The 18,343-nt window shown below is 37.3% G+C and overlaps 1 protein-coding gene across 5 annotated transcripts in view; it reads right to left on the reverse strand.

Annotated features, from left to right (window-relative positions):
• Nucleotides 1-18,343, reverse strand: part of tgo (Aryl hydrocarbon receptor nuclear translocator homolog tgo) — a 39,251-nt gene that overhangs the window by 9,662 nt on the left and 11,246 nt on the right. For 4 of the 5 annotated variants that reach the window (XM_018539626.1, XM_018539630.1, XM_018539629.1 and 1 more), the window contains exons 1-2: nt 2,754-3,048; nt 599-756 (exon numbers count right to left, since the gene is read on the reverse strand). In XM_018539626.1, the coding sequence (XP_018395128.1) occupies nt 599-756; nt 2,754-2,971 (376 nt within the window). In that variant the 5' untranslated portion in view covers nt 2,972-3,048. Of the gene's footprint in view, nt 1-598; nt 760-2,753; nt 3,049-10,151; nt 10,233-18,343 lie in introns of those variants that run through there. The other variant, XM_018539631.1, reaches the window with a different exon arrangement.

Here is an 18,343-nt window from a genome sequence, read left to right on the forward strand (position 1 = left end):
TTTTTTTTTATTATTCGAAAATTTTTTTTACATATCAGGAACTCTAGGCAATCGCAAATTGAAGCTATTAAGCCGCTCAGAACTATTCCACCTCGAAATTCGATAAAAAGTTAGCACCCCATTTTTAAAAAATGTAAAAAGAATGTTTATTGAGCGGAACTTCTTGTTATTAACTATAGGGAACTCTTCGTCTCGTCAAAAGGAAGTGGAAACTCTAATCAGAACTCCTGAGTACTATAGTCGGGGTGCTAACTTAACATACCCGCGATGCGACCTATATTGTGAATTTTTTACAACCCATAACTGGAAATATAAAATTATATTTTCACTTTAAAATGCAAATGAAATAAATCTTACGCAGCTTGCTAGATTTTGCCTATTTCTGAAAATGGTCCTAAAAAGGTAGCGCATTACTGGTTTAATTAATTAAAGATCTATTTAGTTAATTAAAATAAATTTATAATAAAAAGTTTATCTTAAAAGAGAACAATTTAATTCGAAGTCGTTTTAAATTCATCAGATAAGTAATGGAAGAAAAAAAAAACAAAGAGGTCATTGTTGCAAATAAGATTTCGTATGGCATGAAAAAGTTACTCACCTCTGAGAGCTTTCATGTGCGCCACCGCCATCCTCAGGATCGTGAGTTTGTCGGGCTTCCGGGCCAGGGCTGAACAGGTCGGCACCATGTCGGAGAGCTCCGTAATGTAGGCGGTCATCTTGTTCCGCCGCCGTCGCTCGATCTCGCAATGATTCTCCCTGCAGTAAGTCGCAAGACAAAACCGAGGTAATTGCATAGTTCAAAGAACCAACGTGCGGTTTCTCCTACTACGACTAAAAACGGCGCGGACAACGAAGCTGAAACGCGGAACAGCCGTAGAGACAGGAGTTTCTTGCGCGTCCTGCATAAGAGGAACTGCGAGTCGCAGAAAATAGCGTGAAATAACGTTCGCGATACGGTATTCAATTTGTTGAATTATCGTTTCTTGCAATTTACAAATACCTACAATCGCGGGCCCCGCTTCATCATATGAAGTACGCTAGTTAAATTTAATTTGGCTATGATGAAATGTATCGCAATGTTAGTATAATAATAATTATTAATCAACAATAAATATATAATTATTAATAGTTTTTCAATAAATAATATTGACATTGTTGAACACGTAAAGAAACAAATCTCGATCGCTTCTGTATACTCGTTAGCCTTAAGTTTTTCATTAATTTACCATCGCGGTATTCAATTAAAGCTTCACATAAAGCTACCTAAATTAGTTTGGTTACGGACGTTGTTGGCGCCATGATCGATTCGTCCGATAAATTCTCGAGTAGTCCACCTAGATGTGGGAGGATATCGGGGCGAGACCACAATTTGAGGCCTCCCCTGTTATTACGCTACCAGAGGGTAACCGCCGTGGGTAACGGCCAGGCACGTCTCCCTTTACTTCGACGGCGAGCTGCGTAATCGCCGGCGCGCAAATCGTAAATTTAATGGCATTTAATTCGCGACAATTTTCCAAGAAACTTCGCGAAGGCAGAACCCCGTGCGCGGATCCGCACGCAACACGTAAGCCGGATTCCCGCTCGATTTGCGCATCGAGCGGGAGTTAATTTGCTATCGGCACTACGTCCTGTTCACGAAACCAATCGTTTTGCGAAGTCAACTTCGTGAACCGAACCTCCTGATCTAGTTTACGATCAATCATCTCCTGCGTATTCTATGAGCTAGCAACGTTAAGAGGCACAAATAAATATTTGTAATTAACCAGGCACGAAAAAGGAGTGAATAAAAACAATAGATGACTTATAATTAGACGAAATCAATTCTTATCGGACCGCGAAAATTCAAACCGAAAGAGAACAAGCCGTAGCGGTCTAAGCTGGATCACGGTGCTTCTATAAAATTACGTGTGAATTTATATACTTATATAATAATTAGTTTCCCTTTATTTCCTACAATCATATTTATGTATATAATAATCGTAAAAAGCATTTTCTGATAGGAATTATTGTATAAACTGACAGATTTTTTTATTAAACTAGACAGTTTGATCGCCTATTTTCTGAACGGATTTCTGTCCTGAAACAGATAAGGAAGGAGATCGGTTCACGAGATGATAAAAAATTTGTTCATTCCGTGAAATGGATAGTTTCGCGATCAGATCGTAACGTCGATATCCTATCCGGATACACAGGGTACGAGATTAAAATTTGATATCGATATGCTGATTGGTTTGCGCTAACTTTTTTTCCGCGGCGTCTACTCCCTACGACTGGATAGTCGCGATATGAAATATTGAAAAATAAAATTGATCCGCTCAATGGGACTGCCGTATCCGTACGGACGTAGTTTGTACGAAACGTATCACGATATTTCGTTACATTTATATCTAAAAATTAATTTTTTCCGATGTAATGAATTTTAATTAGAACTCTTACCGTTCGATTTGAATATCCAAGCACATCTCGTATGTTCATTGAAATCCGGGCGAAAATATTCGAAATATTAACTAATTCCGAGTTTTCGAGTATCGAGAAAATTTCCTTCATTACATCAGATATTAGATCACAAATTAAATTTAAGTAATAGATAAAAAATGTAACAAACTATCAACGTTTGATATAATTAGCTCTGTATAGAAGACCGAAGGGATATAATTAGCTCTAAGTGGACAATCGAACTTGAATGTTTATAATATAAAAAATACTTATACAAAATAGTCGATAAATATATAAAAATGTTTGATCTTCTTAACCTGAGTATTAATTTGTCTGATGTCTCTTGTACAGTTGTCTTTTGTTGTTTATTTTGTATTATTTCTTGTACTCCTTCCGCGGTTGGATGAGAAGAGATTATATGGTTCCGTAAATTTACTATTGGCTCGTTTTTATAAAAGCTATATGCACAAATAATGCATATTTTAACATTATTGTTTTCTGTGTAATATTGGCACTCCCAGGAACGTTTTCCCATAATGTATGGTATAATACATTCGCTTTATATATCACAAAATATCGCTAGATATAATATAACGTTGTTTCACCGAGAAGTATTAGCGAAGACTGATCAGGAAAGATCGAGGAAAGGTTGAAGGAAGTATACGATTCTCTGTAGGCATATAAATATTGATTCGTGGTTTAAATTGACTTAACTGTCATTAGAACAGCAACAAGACGAGGAATACTTGTGACATACTTGTGACGCTCCATTCCTAATTAATCTACAATTTTAGACTCACTTAGGATATTCTAGATTCGAATTTATAAATTCACTGAGAACAATAATATAATCATAAATTTATAAAAACTTATGTAAACGTAAACGGTAGAATAAAACGCTATAAATTTAGGTATGTTATGTATAGAATATTATATAAAAGTATATTTATGACGTCATCGAATGTTAATGACGAATTATGCAGTCAAAATTGTTGCTGGAGTCAAAAAAGGATATTATACAAAAAACAATCGATATTGATTTGTATAATTATTTATATATTTGTTTTTTATTTATAATTTCGTTCTAGAAATTTCGATTTACCTAGTTTTAAAAGTATTATACAGGCTACACTAAATTATATAGTTTTAAAATTAACGTCCGTACTTTTCAAACAATATGAAGCTGTGAGTTATACAATCAGATTCAATTTTCTTGTCATCAGAATAATAACAGAGAATTGTTCTTGAATCATTTATTCCTTGAATGGTGTGTGTTTCGTATATATAAAGTATGATTCATTATAACAATTTGAACTTGAAGAAAGAAAAAGATGACAGATCGAAGGAGAAACGAAATCGTCATAAATTCAAGTCAATGCCGATCGCCTTGCACATCCTTATTATATGATTCGGTGTAATTTTTTCGTTGAGCTGTGCGCGCGGGCGATCGTTATCGTCTTATTATTGTCTCGTCCCGAGGACCGAGGGAATCCGTAACGCTCGACGACGTCGTGGATAGCCCCGGCAGAGGCCCGCTATTTAAAAGAGGCCACGGTGCTTAAAGCGCAAGTATAAAGCGGAGTATGCACCGCGTGGCATGGCAAGGGAGGAGAAGGATGGAGGGGAGGAGGAACGCGATCCGTGAAGAGGAGGACGGGGAGAGAACTCCTGGGTCAGAGGTCAGACTCTCCGAAGTTGCCCGTTCGCTCCGTAGGTCCAAGCTCCGTGTACCCAGGGCATACCGGGTGTCCCGGTACGACCTCACACCAGCTACTCTCCGATCCGATTCTTTGATACTCAAAGTCGCAACGTTTGCACTTTTACTTGTTCGTTATATTTTATTACGCTCTATTACATTTTATTTTTATTTCTCGAATAATCGATCGTACAGACATTCTTTTAACTGAATGCAGTAACTTTTTTCTATTGAAAATCGTTATTGTTTTTCAAAGAGAGAACATCCGCGTTTTTTAAATATTATAGATATACTGGTGAAAGAAATTTAAATTATAAAAATTAATATTATATTTTGCAACAACAATTACTACGGCACAATTATAAAAGAAGTTATTCAGTGAATCGCATTGACTAGAGAATGTTATACGAGTAAAATATACGCGTGTTAATAACATATTAAAATATTCTTCACGACTAAAAATATAATTATATATAAACGACAATACAAAAAGCAACATTTTTTATTAGTAACAATGATTATATATACCTCTTCAACGACTTACAATAAACCGAGACACCGTATTTACCACGCTATTTGATACACAGGGGTCATCGGATGCTACGGCGAACGACACGGTAAAAGTGCCTGATCCCTAGGCCAGGGGTCAACGCTGACCCCGTGACACCGGTCACGTTACTTGAAAAAGAGAATACTAGTTGAAGGTTGAGGTAATAGATCCCTTTATTCGTCGTGACTCCATTTTAAGCGTAAAATGCGACGTGTGCACGTCTGGCGGAACTTAAAACTGCAAGATAGAACGGAATCAAATATCGCGGATACATGATTCGTTTTCCAACTGTGCTATTAATCGCCCATGAGCCACAAGAGACTATATAAGACGTTTAGATTTTTTCCTATACTCTCGAAAAAATCTTTGGGAGTGAAATCTAATACTAAAGAATAAAACCTCACTCTTAAAAATTGACAACATTGGCTCGTCACTCTTTTGATACTACTTCAAATATTTTAGAAAGTATATCTCTCTTTAAAATTGAGACTGTAAATTCTTGCGTAACGGTCGATCGAATGTCAATTGAAAACTACGCTATCGAGTTGTAGTAAGCCGCTCCAATTGTTACATAGAGAATCGGTCACGATCGTCGAAATAGCATCGGTACACCCTGTACACGGTTCTCTATGCCGGCCGTGGTGATCTAATGTTGGTTCAGAAACACACGCGCTGCACAACACAGCATACGAAGCCCCACGAAGGAGAAAAATCCTCTGGATGTACGAGCAGAAGACGATCGCGAAGGAAGAGAGTTATCATCAAATTGCTTCGCATTTAGGGGTGCTTGCGATGCCACGATAGTTACGACGATTTGCTCTCGATACTTTCCTGACATCGTCATTTCCGACATGCCTCGTCTTCGATATTAGCTCTATACCGAGCCGAATGAACGTAACATGATTATACGACGCTTTACAATGCGATTCGTAATGCAATTTATAACGTCTGTTCGCACAACCGTCTAATGACACTCCCCTGCCACATATTCGACATTTTCGAAGACTTGTATGCATAAATTTATGGACTTGCGAAACAGAGTTGTATATGTTATTACTCAATCGTATAATTTATCGTTATGATTTGCTTCCCGCGCATGATATGCATCGATATGTATGAAATTGAGGATAAATAACGACGAATAAACATTCGTTATGCCCTTGCATTGATAGAGGAATGATAAACGGATATAAATTATTCGCATTGTCTTAGTTACTGAAACTATAAAGAGATAGACAGTGTTATATACTACGCATAATCTGACTGTAACTGTGTTATCTGTGATGGAAAATAAACTTTAATAATAAATGTAACTTTTCCTTACTTCGTATTTGCATCTTATTTGCCGTTCTTTTCCATTTACATTCAGAATTCGATATCCTATTGAAACCCGCGCGAGCTTTTTATAATTTCGCAGTACATATTAAAACTGATATTCGATGACTCATTTCTTTGAAAACTACCAAAATATGAATGTTAAATAAATTTTAATCGATTTTGTCTTTTTCTTTTTTTTCGTGAATCAATCAATCTATAGTACCCTAACTAACCCTCGTTAGTTAGTTAGTAACCCTTCTAGGAGTAATTTCCCCGTATGTTCAACTGTTACGCGGCTTATTACGTCATAGAGAGAAAAAGCTTTTAATTAATTGGCCTATGAGAACAATCTGCGCGACGATCTGCATCATGCGCTCTCCGCAGTGAGGCAACGTTGGCCTTCCTTACGCGGCGTTTAAGGCACGTGCTTTTCACTGCAATGCAAGATAATCTCTTCTCCGTTTAGAGCCTCCTTACGGCGATTCTGATTTCTATGAGATTCTAACATCCCCCCGTAAACTTTTCCAGTTCATAAAGGCTCAGCGTTATGATCGTTCGCCACATCTGATTACCATTCTCACATCTCGGCTTCTCTCTCTCTCTCATTATTTTTTCTATTTTATAACGAAGGTTTTTCTGGAATGAAAATAAAATAGGTAATATGTCAGAAAATTAATACAAGAAATCCGTGTAATGACACATGTTAGCTACATCGTGATAAAAAGATTGCACAACAGCGATTGTTACTCCGATTTCCTCGCTTTAAGCTAGTCACAAATCGGTAAATGTTAACGATGCACACAACGTCCACGTCTACTGTGGATATTGAATGTTACTTAAATCATTTTCAAACTGGACGAAGACGTTATAATCGCGCGTGTGAAATGGCAGCGTGTCGAGTCATAAAGTTCCGCGCAACGTATTTACTGCCGTGGACGAATAATCGCAAAAGCGCAATGTACGCTGAACACACACGTGTTATAAACGATGACTGTACCCGGATTTATTGCAGCACCATGTTGTCACAACCTTTCTCCGATAGCTTCCCCATATTTCCTTTTTATTTCCTGTTCTTTATATTTCCAAATGACATATACTGTATCGCTCAAATATTTAGCGTGTCTAGTATAGCGATTCTCAATCCATGAAATACTGTATTTAAAACCATTCGACATTTTTTTCTTACAAAATTACTTTTCCTGAAAAATGTACATATTTTAAAAGAAAAAATTCTTTTTCAAGTCCGGTTTATGCAGTCTTCTTTTTTAAATTAATAATAAATTACGGAAAAATTTTAAAGTTAATTTAACGCGTTGTATTAAAGAGATTAGTGATAAACAATATCACGTTTTCAAAATCATTAATGAGAAAATGAACCGCTGTTGTAAGAAGAGGCTAAAAAAAGACAACAAAGTACAAGAAGGAGCAAGACTTCATTCTATAGGCAACCACCGGCATGCGACAAAATTATTTCGCGGCATCAAAAGTGCCGGCATCTGTATTAACACCGAGAAAATGCGAAGATGAGGAAACCAAGAGTGGGAGGAGGAAAGGGAGGAAAACGAGAAGAGAAAGGGAGAAGTTACGGACAAGGCGGCAAGGAGAGGCGCGCGCGTCTTGCGGCAGGAGGCAGTAATTGCGTTATTAACTTAAAAGTGAGGTTCTCCAGAGAGAGAACCGGAGGCGAGAAAGGGAGTGGGACAAAGGGGGGGGGGGGGTAGAGAATACGAGAGGAAGAGAGAGAGAGCGCGCGACATCAGAATGTTGCCGGTCGGTCTTCGCCGCGGACTCCGCGTATAGTCTTTCGCGGCACTGTATATACCTGCGAAACGACAGCGCGGATACGGAATTGCAGGTGAACCGCCACGGACCCACCCGTGGCGGCACGCGATGAGAGACCATGGATAAGATATCGTTATTGCTATTATGGCGGATCGACAGTCGGTCTTCAGATTGGCCGGCGTGAAAAAATAACAGAGCGCATCTCTTTTTTCGAGGCAATTGACTGAATTAAAGTGAAACTTTTTAAATTCAAATTAGGTGGTCACCAAGAATTAAACTATTTTATTGGCTAAATAATATGGTTTCGTGGACGAATGTGTTAAGACGTGACGAAGCTTTCTCTCCAATGAAATAAAAATCTAATGATTTTTAGGAAATGTACGTGACGAGTATTTCGAATATATGTGTTTAGATAATATCGGAGTAGATAGGTGAAAGAACAAAAACGATGTAAGATGTAGGATGAAATAAGTCGAGTAAATCATGCGATTTCTTATTGCGTGCGCTCGAAGTTAACGAGATGTGAGAAATTCCTCGCTAACCCTCTGCTATGAACAAATAGTCAGATCGAGCAACGCGAGGAACGCTCGCGAGCAATTTCGTGCTATCATTTTGCAGGTATGTACTATGTATAGTAAATAAAAACGTGAAAGAGAGGGAGAGAAAGAGAAATGCGGCATTCTAATCTCGTTCAGTAAAACGAAAGATGATTGCATCTTCTAGTTGCAGAAAAATAGAAAGAGGAATGTATAACTTTGTTACATCTCACGTTGAGTGACTTCAGACATACATGGCAAAACTATAACACACGTTGAAGAACATAAACGCAAAATTTACGCGGATATAAGTGTGATCATGTATGCAATAGCGCGTGTTGAAAACTGACCAGCTCCTGTATTTCTAAGTAAGGAGAAAAATGTAATCTGTTCAATGATTGTCGTCTGAACAATTTGATATGCACAATCAAATCTAATATAATTTTACGTGTATGAAGTTGGCACGATATAAAATTCCTTAGTTCTACGTACCGAGTTCCCTATAATTTTATCTCTCTCGGTTTACTGCCCATCGTAATTTCGTTATTTTATTTAATTTTAGATGTAAATGATACGAGTAACAAAACAATGCACGGGAATGAACGCGAGTTCTACATGCATCGAGCGTGATTGCATTCGTACGGAATCGTGTTTATGCTCGATTTTTCGAATACGTTACCTATGATCGGCTTTACACCATGATTATATCAGGTAGGGAAGCATCTTCTTCCGTGGGCCCAGTGCTTAATAGAGACGTAACACCATACACACGTTACACAAAGCAGGGGGCTGAGTCACGACCGATCAATGTTACACGCGGTAGACTCAACCTCCGAACCGCTTTTTTGCCTTTCGTCTATTGATAAGTCAATCAATTGAGATCGATCGTCTTTATTCGATCACGTCGGTTAGGTTACGGATCTATTGTTGTTCCTAATTAATGAAGGGAAGTAAGTAAAAACATGATCTCTTTGTTCACGTCGATATTAAACAATGAATTATAAGATCAAGTATTTTCAAAAATTAAATTAAAACTCTGCTCTCTAATTATTAACACGTTGGATTAAATTTGACAAAATTTTAATTAAAAAAGTATATCATCGTAGAATCTGCAATTGAGAAGAGAGACACGTAATGTTTCTGTGATATTGTAATTGTAGACGTTGGACGTAGAAAATTTTTTAGAGATTTTGATTCATGTAGATTTTTATTCACGGCGTCTGGGGGAGCAGCCATATTTTATAACGTAAGTTATGCGTCTCACGTTGTACATTATTTTCCGGCTTTTGTCCGGCAAATTTAATGCCCGTGCCAGCCGAAATATCTCAGAAGGGAATCAAAGTACCGTGTCTCTTTCGTTGTACACGGACTTGAAGGACGCGCACTCCGGCGCGAGTATAAGTACCTTATGTTCCCACGCTGGAGCAGCCTCGAGGGCTTCCCATTCCGCTATCGGCTCCTCACATTGCCCGGTATTATGTAGGTATGTATGTACCTTCTCGTACTTGAAGAAGGCGTATGTACAGGGTGTACCGGTAAAACATATTGAGCCGCGGGTTTCGTGAGGCGAATTAACAAATGCGAAGAGAGAGAGAGACGGTCAAGAAAGAAAAAGAAAAGTGCGCTTCGAACTTTCGTAAATGTACGACTAACATAATCGAGCTCAGTTGAATTGAAAATAGTACAGAGAAATTGTAAAATCAGAAATTTGATTGTGTGTGAAAATACGTTTGCAGCAGCACGATTGTTCAGTTAAAATATTAGTTGTATTATTACAATAAAAACTCGTTATATTATTTAGTAATTTAGTCATTGAATCAAGCCTGACACTCACCTGGCAAACCTCTCCTTATCCTGGACGTTGTCATCATCCAGTCTCCTATATTTACAACCACTCGGATCATCTTCATCAGATCTGCAAAATAAATCGAAGATAATGCATTAGTTCGTATAGTGATAAGTTAATCCTGTATCAAGATATTGATTACTTTAACAATAAATTAACTAAATAAACTAAACTAATAGTTATTTAAATGCTCTATGAAATACTGTCCTATGACAATTATTGATGCTTGAAAATGGATTAAGTTAAATGAACGTATATAAGAATGTATTTTTTTTCTGGATACAAATTTGTTAAGGATAAATGGATGTGGATAGTCGAGTTCGGCACCCGAAAGGAACAAATAATAGAAATTCCGCGCGCGTCGCGTCACCGATACGTAAAGTGTAATCGCTTCCGGACAGCCAAACGTGACCGTACGGTCCAAAATTGGACACTGGCAGGATTGTCGTCGGCCTTTCTCCCTCCTTTAAATCTAGAACGCTCGTAACAATAAGTGACGACAAGAATATCGAGCACGATATTCACTCATTCATTACGATTTTTCCATTCAAGCGACTAAATCATTATGATCATTAATAAGATTTTTTAAACAGAAGAGCAATAATTATCATTCTGTTATATATAACATAAAGTTAATATTATAGACTATTTAATAATTAACATGATTTTTCGCGGAGAAAAGAATAATAGTCTATTTCATTTTGTTATACAACATAAATCACGTAAAGAAATTGCATAAGCAAAGAACAATTTTACCAAAAAGTATCTAAAAGTTTAGCTATATACAAATTTGAAAATAAATTTGTTGGACTAGTAAAATAATATAATTATAGACGTACAAACTGCTTGCTAGAATGTTAAAACTTTTTGCTTCATTTCAGCTTCCTACATAATTATTTTTATATAGTCTAACAAAATTATTTTTAAATGTATACATTTACAATTATAAATGTTTACATTAAATTTTTAGATATTTCAGAAATCATTCTTTCCGCAAAAATCTTTAATTGATCGCAATTCATAATTCTTTAATACAATATAAACTGATGATTATATAGAATAATTATACGAATATATGATATATAAACGTATGATATTTACCAGATAAATAATTTACCAAATAAATTATTCATCATATAATTATATATTTAATCCTTAAAAAGATCGAAACGAGACATGCGATTATCACGTTAATATCGGTCGATAGCGTTGAATTCGTCGAAGCCCAGGAGCGACAGCGTCTACGAGTCGCTTTCGGAGAATAGTGGGAGAGAAGAAGGATGAGGATAGCAACCGATAAATCCGTCACCGATCGTCTCATTACCGGCGTAGGAGAGCGTGTATACCGTCTTTCTACCGCAACGCGATAGAAAATTATGCTCTCATTGCGAGAGCAGGCTCCACGCTCGCGCGCAGAAATCCGGCCGATCGTCAGTCTGTATTGCACAGCGTCCGCGCGGGTGATGTACGATTCTGACCCTGAGCGAAAAAGCGAGACCCCTTTACTTACCAGCACCCTTCTACCCGCTGAACCTCTGCTTCGCCCTACCCCACTCGTATCCCTCCGCGAGACTCGCCGCGGTGAACGTCGCGTTTGAAGAGACGGTGTACGGCCTCTTTGCCCCCCCATCCCCCTCCCTCTTACGAAGTTCGTAGGACCCAACGGGCCCCGAGGTAGGGATGGTGTAGGGCCTGGCAGCGAGTGTATCCGGGTATCGCGAGCGCGAGAGGGGTGAAAGAGAGAGAGAGAGAGAGAGAGAGAGAGAGAGAGAGAGAGAGAGAACCTACATCTTCCTGCGCGGGAACCTTCTCGGTTCCCTTCGTCCCCACGTTCTCCGCGTTCCTTTTTTCCTGCTCCTCTTCCTCTTCGCAAGAGAGCAAGAGGAATGAGAGAGACACAGAGAAGAAGAGAGGAGGGAAGAGAGGGAGTCGCGGAGACTTATGGAGTACATAATGATGCGCCCCGCGGTATTACGTTGACTTAACGGACGCGTATGCGTGCTTCGCAAGCGATGAAGTCGACGACGTCGAGAAGTATTCGCGGCGGGCGGGCGAAGCCTCAGGGGTATGCTGAAGTTTTAGAAGAAGAGGAGAAAAAGAAAATGGTCTATGCAAATCGATCGTGAACGTTCGCTACGACTGAAGAGTGAAGCTTATATGATTTCCGTATCTAACCGTCGGACGTGCAGTTCTGACGATTCTTCTGTAAGATAATATCTAATTTGTTATTTTTTAAATTATATTTTAATTGTATTTATTTTTATATTCAAATTTTAATATTTTTAATCTGTTTAAACGGATACATTGATTTTCTTCCCACGCATCAGATATTATTTCAATTTAATCCCCGCTCGTGCGCGCGCGCATCCGTTGTTTACAAAATCCTTAACTTACGTCATAAACGATATGAGGAAAATGAAGCTATAAATTCCGATACCCCTCCCTTTATGTTCATCTGGATGAAAGTATCCGGAGTAGAGAAACGATAAAGTGAAAATTATGGGGAAAAAGGCAGCCGAAGGCGAGAGAGAGATAAATGTATGACAGGGAGATGTATGAAGCGCATAATGATGCGCAGCGCAGTATTACGTCGACTTAATAGATGTTTCGCAAATAGAAAATCTCGCGCGGTAGACTTAGTGACTTTATCCATCGGGATTTATTTATGACAAACGAGAAATCCAGAGATATCGATACCTAATATCTATGCATGCTATAATATTCAAATAAATCTTGAGAGAATATAACTACAATTTTAAAAAAAGTGAAAAGAAAATTTCATTTTGTCGAAACGGTTTACTTAGATTGCATCAAATCCTTATTTAATCTTTACAAAAAGATATCTGTCATGTCTTGATCATTATATTGTCAGACATTAAGTTTGTAATATATGGATATTTGACATACATTTTCTTGTACAGAACGTCATACAAGAATTGATTTATAATTAAATGTCATGTTCAACATTCTATGATTGCGTGTTACATCGAAAAATATATATATAATGTTAATAATTGCTGATCAGAAAATTCTATACGAATGACTTTTTTTCTGCAATTATGAAGAGAGCAACTCTTGACCAGAAAAACTTCAGCACTAATTTCAGCATTACTTACATATGTGGGTGTATATGTTTTTCTGTAATTTTACAAGAGTAAAAATATAAGTATGAAATTACTTTAATATTTTAATACGCGTATAATTTATATATCATTGACATTAAACTATTGAATGAATGCTTCAGCAGAGCAAGCAGCGTGCTAAATTGCAATCTATACTAGTTGGTTTCAACAGAATGTTTTTTCCGGAAAATTGTAAAAAAAAAAATTGCTAAATAAGATCTGCACTCACATCGGGAAATGCGCTTCTGAGACTGCACGCAAATCAGAGAGAGAAGATACGCGGCTTTGATGCCGCTCTACCATTACGGTAGTTTGACCCTTGACACAGAGGCGATTTGGGCAGTCCAGTTCGGAATTTCGGCGGTGCCGATTGAAGGACCGAACAGACGCGATGCCCAGTTACGGTTACTCTCTCTCTCTCACTCTCTCGCTCTTTCTTTTTCTCCCTTTCTCTCTTGTTTCATGCTCTCCACGTACAATAAGTAAATCCGCAACGGGATCGGGAGAGAGGGGGGGGGGAGGGGGGTCGAGGCAGCTCTATTTCCCTGTGTACGCGCCCCGGAACGCCCGATAATTTGTATACGTCGCGAAAACCGTGGGAACAAAAGCGCCGATACTTAGGTGTACACGGCGATCGTTATCTTTGCTATCGGGATACCGTCGTAAACTGTCGTATCTTTTAATGTAGCCGTGTTGTGCGGGAATAACGTACCGTCGCCTGAGAGAGCAGACACATGTACCTGGTATTGCGATACGCGCACGCGGTATAACTCCGTTTAGGTATAATAGGTTAATAATTTAGCGAGACGATAACCCCGTGAATATTGTTAGCTATATATCATAACGAAACGTAACTGATACTAATTCTTCTTGAACCTTTTTTTCTGAGCCCGAGATTGATAATTACACGTGCATTTGATATAACATATCATATGTGATTCTATACATAAAATGTTATGTGAATATTTAAGATAATTCTATATAATAGTAGCATAAATATTTATAGAATATTTGATAAATAAAGACTGACACACAATATTGATCGATAATTATTAAAAAAATAATAAATATTATAATATATAATAAGAAATAAGAAAAATTATGAATTGTGTAGGTATGTGTGTGATTATGAAATTATTAATCACTTTAAACAAAAATGCAAGTTCTATTTAATTGTTGTAGTTATGAATTATTATTCGTGTTAAATAAAAATACGTAAATAATTTATAAAAATTTAAGTTATTGAAAAAAATTGATACCTTAATCATCATAAAAGTGTACATGTTTTAGAGCTCTGTCGTCAGTTTTGCACCTTTCTTCTGAGAATTTAAAAAATCAGCCAGAAAAAAAGAAACACGATACTTGAAAGAAGAAAAAGAAGAGGAATTCGTGTGACGTGTTCAGTTTATGGTGGCGCCTTTTTGCATTTTTCCGTATGGCGCCAAAGTCACGACTTGATCCTCTCGTTTCTGCCTATCCCACTTTCTTTCCTCCACTATCATATTCTTGCATTCATATTCGCAATTCCTTAAATTCCACATGTTACTGTTTTTGTACGGCGCTAAACATACCTATATCTGACAAGAGCACTTCCTAAAAGAAGGTACTGTATGTGGGGGGTACAGAAAGATAAGATATATATTTAAATATATAGATATCTATTAAAATTAAATCGTTAAAATAATATAATTCATGATTACGAAAGATTTCCTAAGTACTTAATTTAATCGTGTCATTTTTCTCAATTTGTCACCATAAACTCGAATGTATATCAACGTAAACAGAAAACACGGAAGAATAATTTTCGTTTATTTTATAAATCTGCTGAGTTCATGCGTCCAATTCAGAGGAAGATCGCCGGGCATTTTCAGCGAGCAACGAAAGAGAAGGATGAGAAAAGAAGAGGAAGGTCTCGGTAGGACGAGAGCACGGATGCATCCCGATCGATTGCGGGCTGTGGAAAATCGTCACGGCGATCGGCGACAGCGAGGATCGACAGGAACGATCGAGGAGGTGGTGACCAATAAGGTCGCTGGAGAACGGATAAGAGTCGCGGAGTCGAAGAACGATGGACCGCCCCTCGTTGCGGCGGCAGAGCGCGGAGCCCACCAATGGCCATGCTGTTTTCCCCTTAATATGCGAGCCTGGCCGCTGGCATTACCGTTCTCGTAATGAAAAAATTACGTCACCTATAGCCGCTTAGGCGTTAGATAGTCGATCGGCGCTACGAGACACACCATCGTTGGACGTTCATCGATCTAAATGCCCGAGGCGTTACGTGATCGATTTGATCTCGAAGGAGAAATATATTGTTAAGGAATTCGTACATATAGATGAAAAGAATCACTAATAAACGTGCAAAGTGATTTGCGGTTATTTTAAATCAAGTGCAGAACTTCCGTGATATATATATATATATATATAAAGAAATTTCAATTTTTTCGATAAAATTTGATTTTTATCATGTAATTTTTAAAAAGATCTCTTTTACGTATAATTTGTTATCAATAAATTTGGATTTTATTTGAGATGTTGATTTATTCCTGTACTGATGTTTTCGATGCAAATCGAAGAATTTTCAATGCCTTTTCAATTTCGCTTTTTCTTCTCATCTATAGGAATTTCTAAGCTTCTTTGTTACACGCGCTTCTTCTTAATCGTTTGTTACACGCACGCTTATAATATTCTGTCGAGATAGATTCTTGGTATCCAGAGATAATGATTGAATATCTACAGCCTTGGGTTCATTGTTACATTGAATTCTGAATATTTTCATAGATTCTTGATACTATGGATCCTTGACACGATAAATCATTGCGTTTCTGTGATTTTTGACATCTTGACATTATCATTGATCACACAGGAATTAAACTGCGAAATCGACGATTTTTGTAGATCATAGATTGTCGGTATTTCGCATATCGAATCTTGCTGACTTATAGACCGTTTCTACTGAAAGCAAAAGATTCTTGATGTCATTAATGTCAGAATATCATACATTTCTTATGCTAACAAATATGTGGAGTCCTTATAAATTTATTACATCGTTTATCCGTGCAATTTCAATTTTATTGAATTGAGTGTAATTTTTTACATTATTTAATTTAGACAAGTTTTTACTTTATCGGATGATATATATGAGGTGAATGATGTTAAGATTCTGCTCGATTCTGTTTCATCGCACGCCCGAATGGAACGGATCAGAAACTCGACCGTTTTCACGCCTGAGAAAATCCTTATTGTCTAAGGCGGGTTGGTTCGCCTAGAGCGGAAAGTCACGCGAATCGACGCACAAGGAAGAGGAAACGAGAAATCGACTTAATTGCGCACGCCGTTTAGTACTTTTGTGCGTACAACAAACAGCAACGTACAACTGACTGCTTCCGTACTGGACACCCATTTTTTTCATGTTACATTTACCGCTTCGCACTTTTGTAGTGATTATTTACAAATATCTATACCACAGAATAATAAATAATAACGACTACATGTAGAAATTAGACTGACAAGAATAAATCAGAGAAAGAATTTTATTCTGGATCGAAGAATTTTGATGTTTAATAATATTCAAACAAATGCATTTTTATAAACCTTGTGGTAATATTTCTAACTTCAGTTTATAAAACTGAAAAATAAGTAATATATTTGCAAATTTAATATAAACATATTATTATTAAGCACCAGAATCCACTTTTACAAAAAATAGGATTCTTCTATCTCTTATTTGAAGAAATAATAATATAAAAGAAAGAAAAAAAAAAAGAATTCCAAGGCGTGTGTGTTTCATATATTTTATATCTAATTATACTCTCTAAACCTACGAATCAGTGGATAATCACTGATATCAATACTCTTTTTTTTGGTAGATAAGCCATTGGTAGATAATGAATAAAATGTGAGATTCCAAAATTAAAAAGCCTTCATTATGTGATCTAATTAATGTTCTTGTTTTAGTGCATAAATTCGATAAATATGATATCGAAATTAACGTGAAAATATCATTTAATTATATGATGCTTAAACTGTTTTTTTTTTTTTATGTAGTTGTACTTCACTGACTATCCAATGCTGAGTATACCACTGGATAATCCCGTGACAATCCATTGATTCAAATTTAGAGAGTACGCGATATATGTTTCCAATTCATGTATCTATTAAGAAGACCAGACAAATTTACAAATTGTTGAGTGTTGATACATTTCTGTTATAATAATTTCGATAGCGAAAAGTAAAAAATTTCAACTTGCTCTCACTTTGTTTTCTTTCTTCTGGCAAAGACTCGTCATTCAACAGTTCCTTTATGCGCGCATGGTGAACGGTGTGCGCGCGTTCAGATGCATGTCGATCGTGTATGACATAAATATGCATCACGGGCCGCTCCGCGCTTACGGAGCGTTACTAACAGGGTCTTAATTATGAATGAAAATAATACGCGCGCTTCAATCTCGAAACATACTTTCCTCAGCGTCAAGCCATCCGGTTCAACGACTTCCGCGGCAGAAGCGTGCGGAAAAATATCGTGCTTGCATGAGGACGAATGCAATATCGATAATCACAGGCGAACAATTTATGTGCTTATACTTGTTCCTCATTTAATCGCACTGACGCCAGTAATCATTCGAATAATTCCAGTTTGATTAGATCTTTGTTAACTAAAAGTTGAAATGGAATTTAATCATCAAGTTCTCTTTCTTCGCAAGTCTTCAATTTTTTAAATTAAATGTCTAAAGGTATAATAAAATATATGTGACGAAGTCTATATTTCTCTAACAACGTTTCTGTTTTCAACTTCTTTAATTTTTGAAATGAAATTTGAAATTATCCTGCACGCGCACATAGGTGAAATTTGGCGCGCGTTCTTTTCTTCCTGCACAATGAAATTTGCCAACTTATACCTTTGCAAGGGCAAAGGCGGCAGGATTCAGGAAACGATGTTATTGCGTAACGTAATGATCTGGTAATCGGTCACGTGGATTTGCGTTGGACCGGGCCGGCCGCAAATCTCCGCTACGTGACGAATTCCGCGACGAGCGGGTTTCGCCGCGTGCCTGCGCTTGC

This window comes from Cyphomyrmex costatus, unplaced genomic scaffold (assembly GCF_001594065.2).
Source record: "Cyphomyrmex costatus isolate MS0001 unplaced genomic scaffold, Ccosl1.0 scaffold219, whole genome shotgun sequence".
Taxonomy (NCBI): domain Eukaryota; kingdom Metazoa; phylum Arthropoda; class Insecta; order Hymenoptera; family Formicidae; genus Cyphomyrmex; species Cyphomyrmex costatus.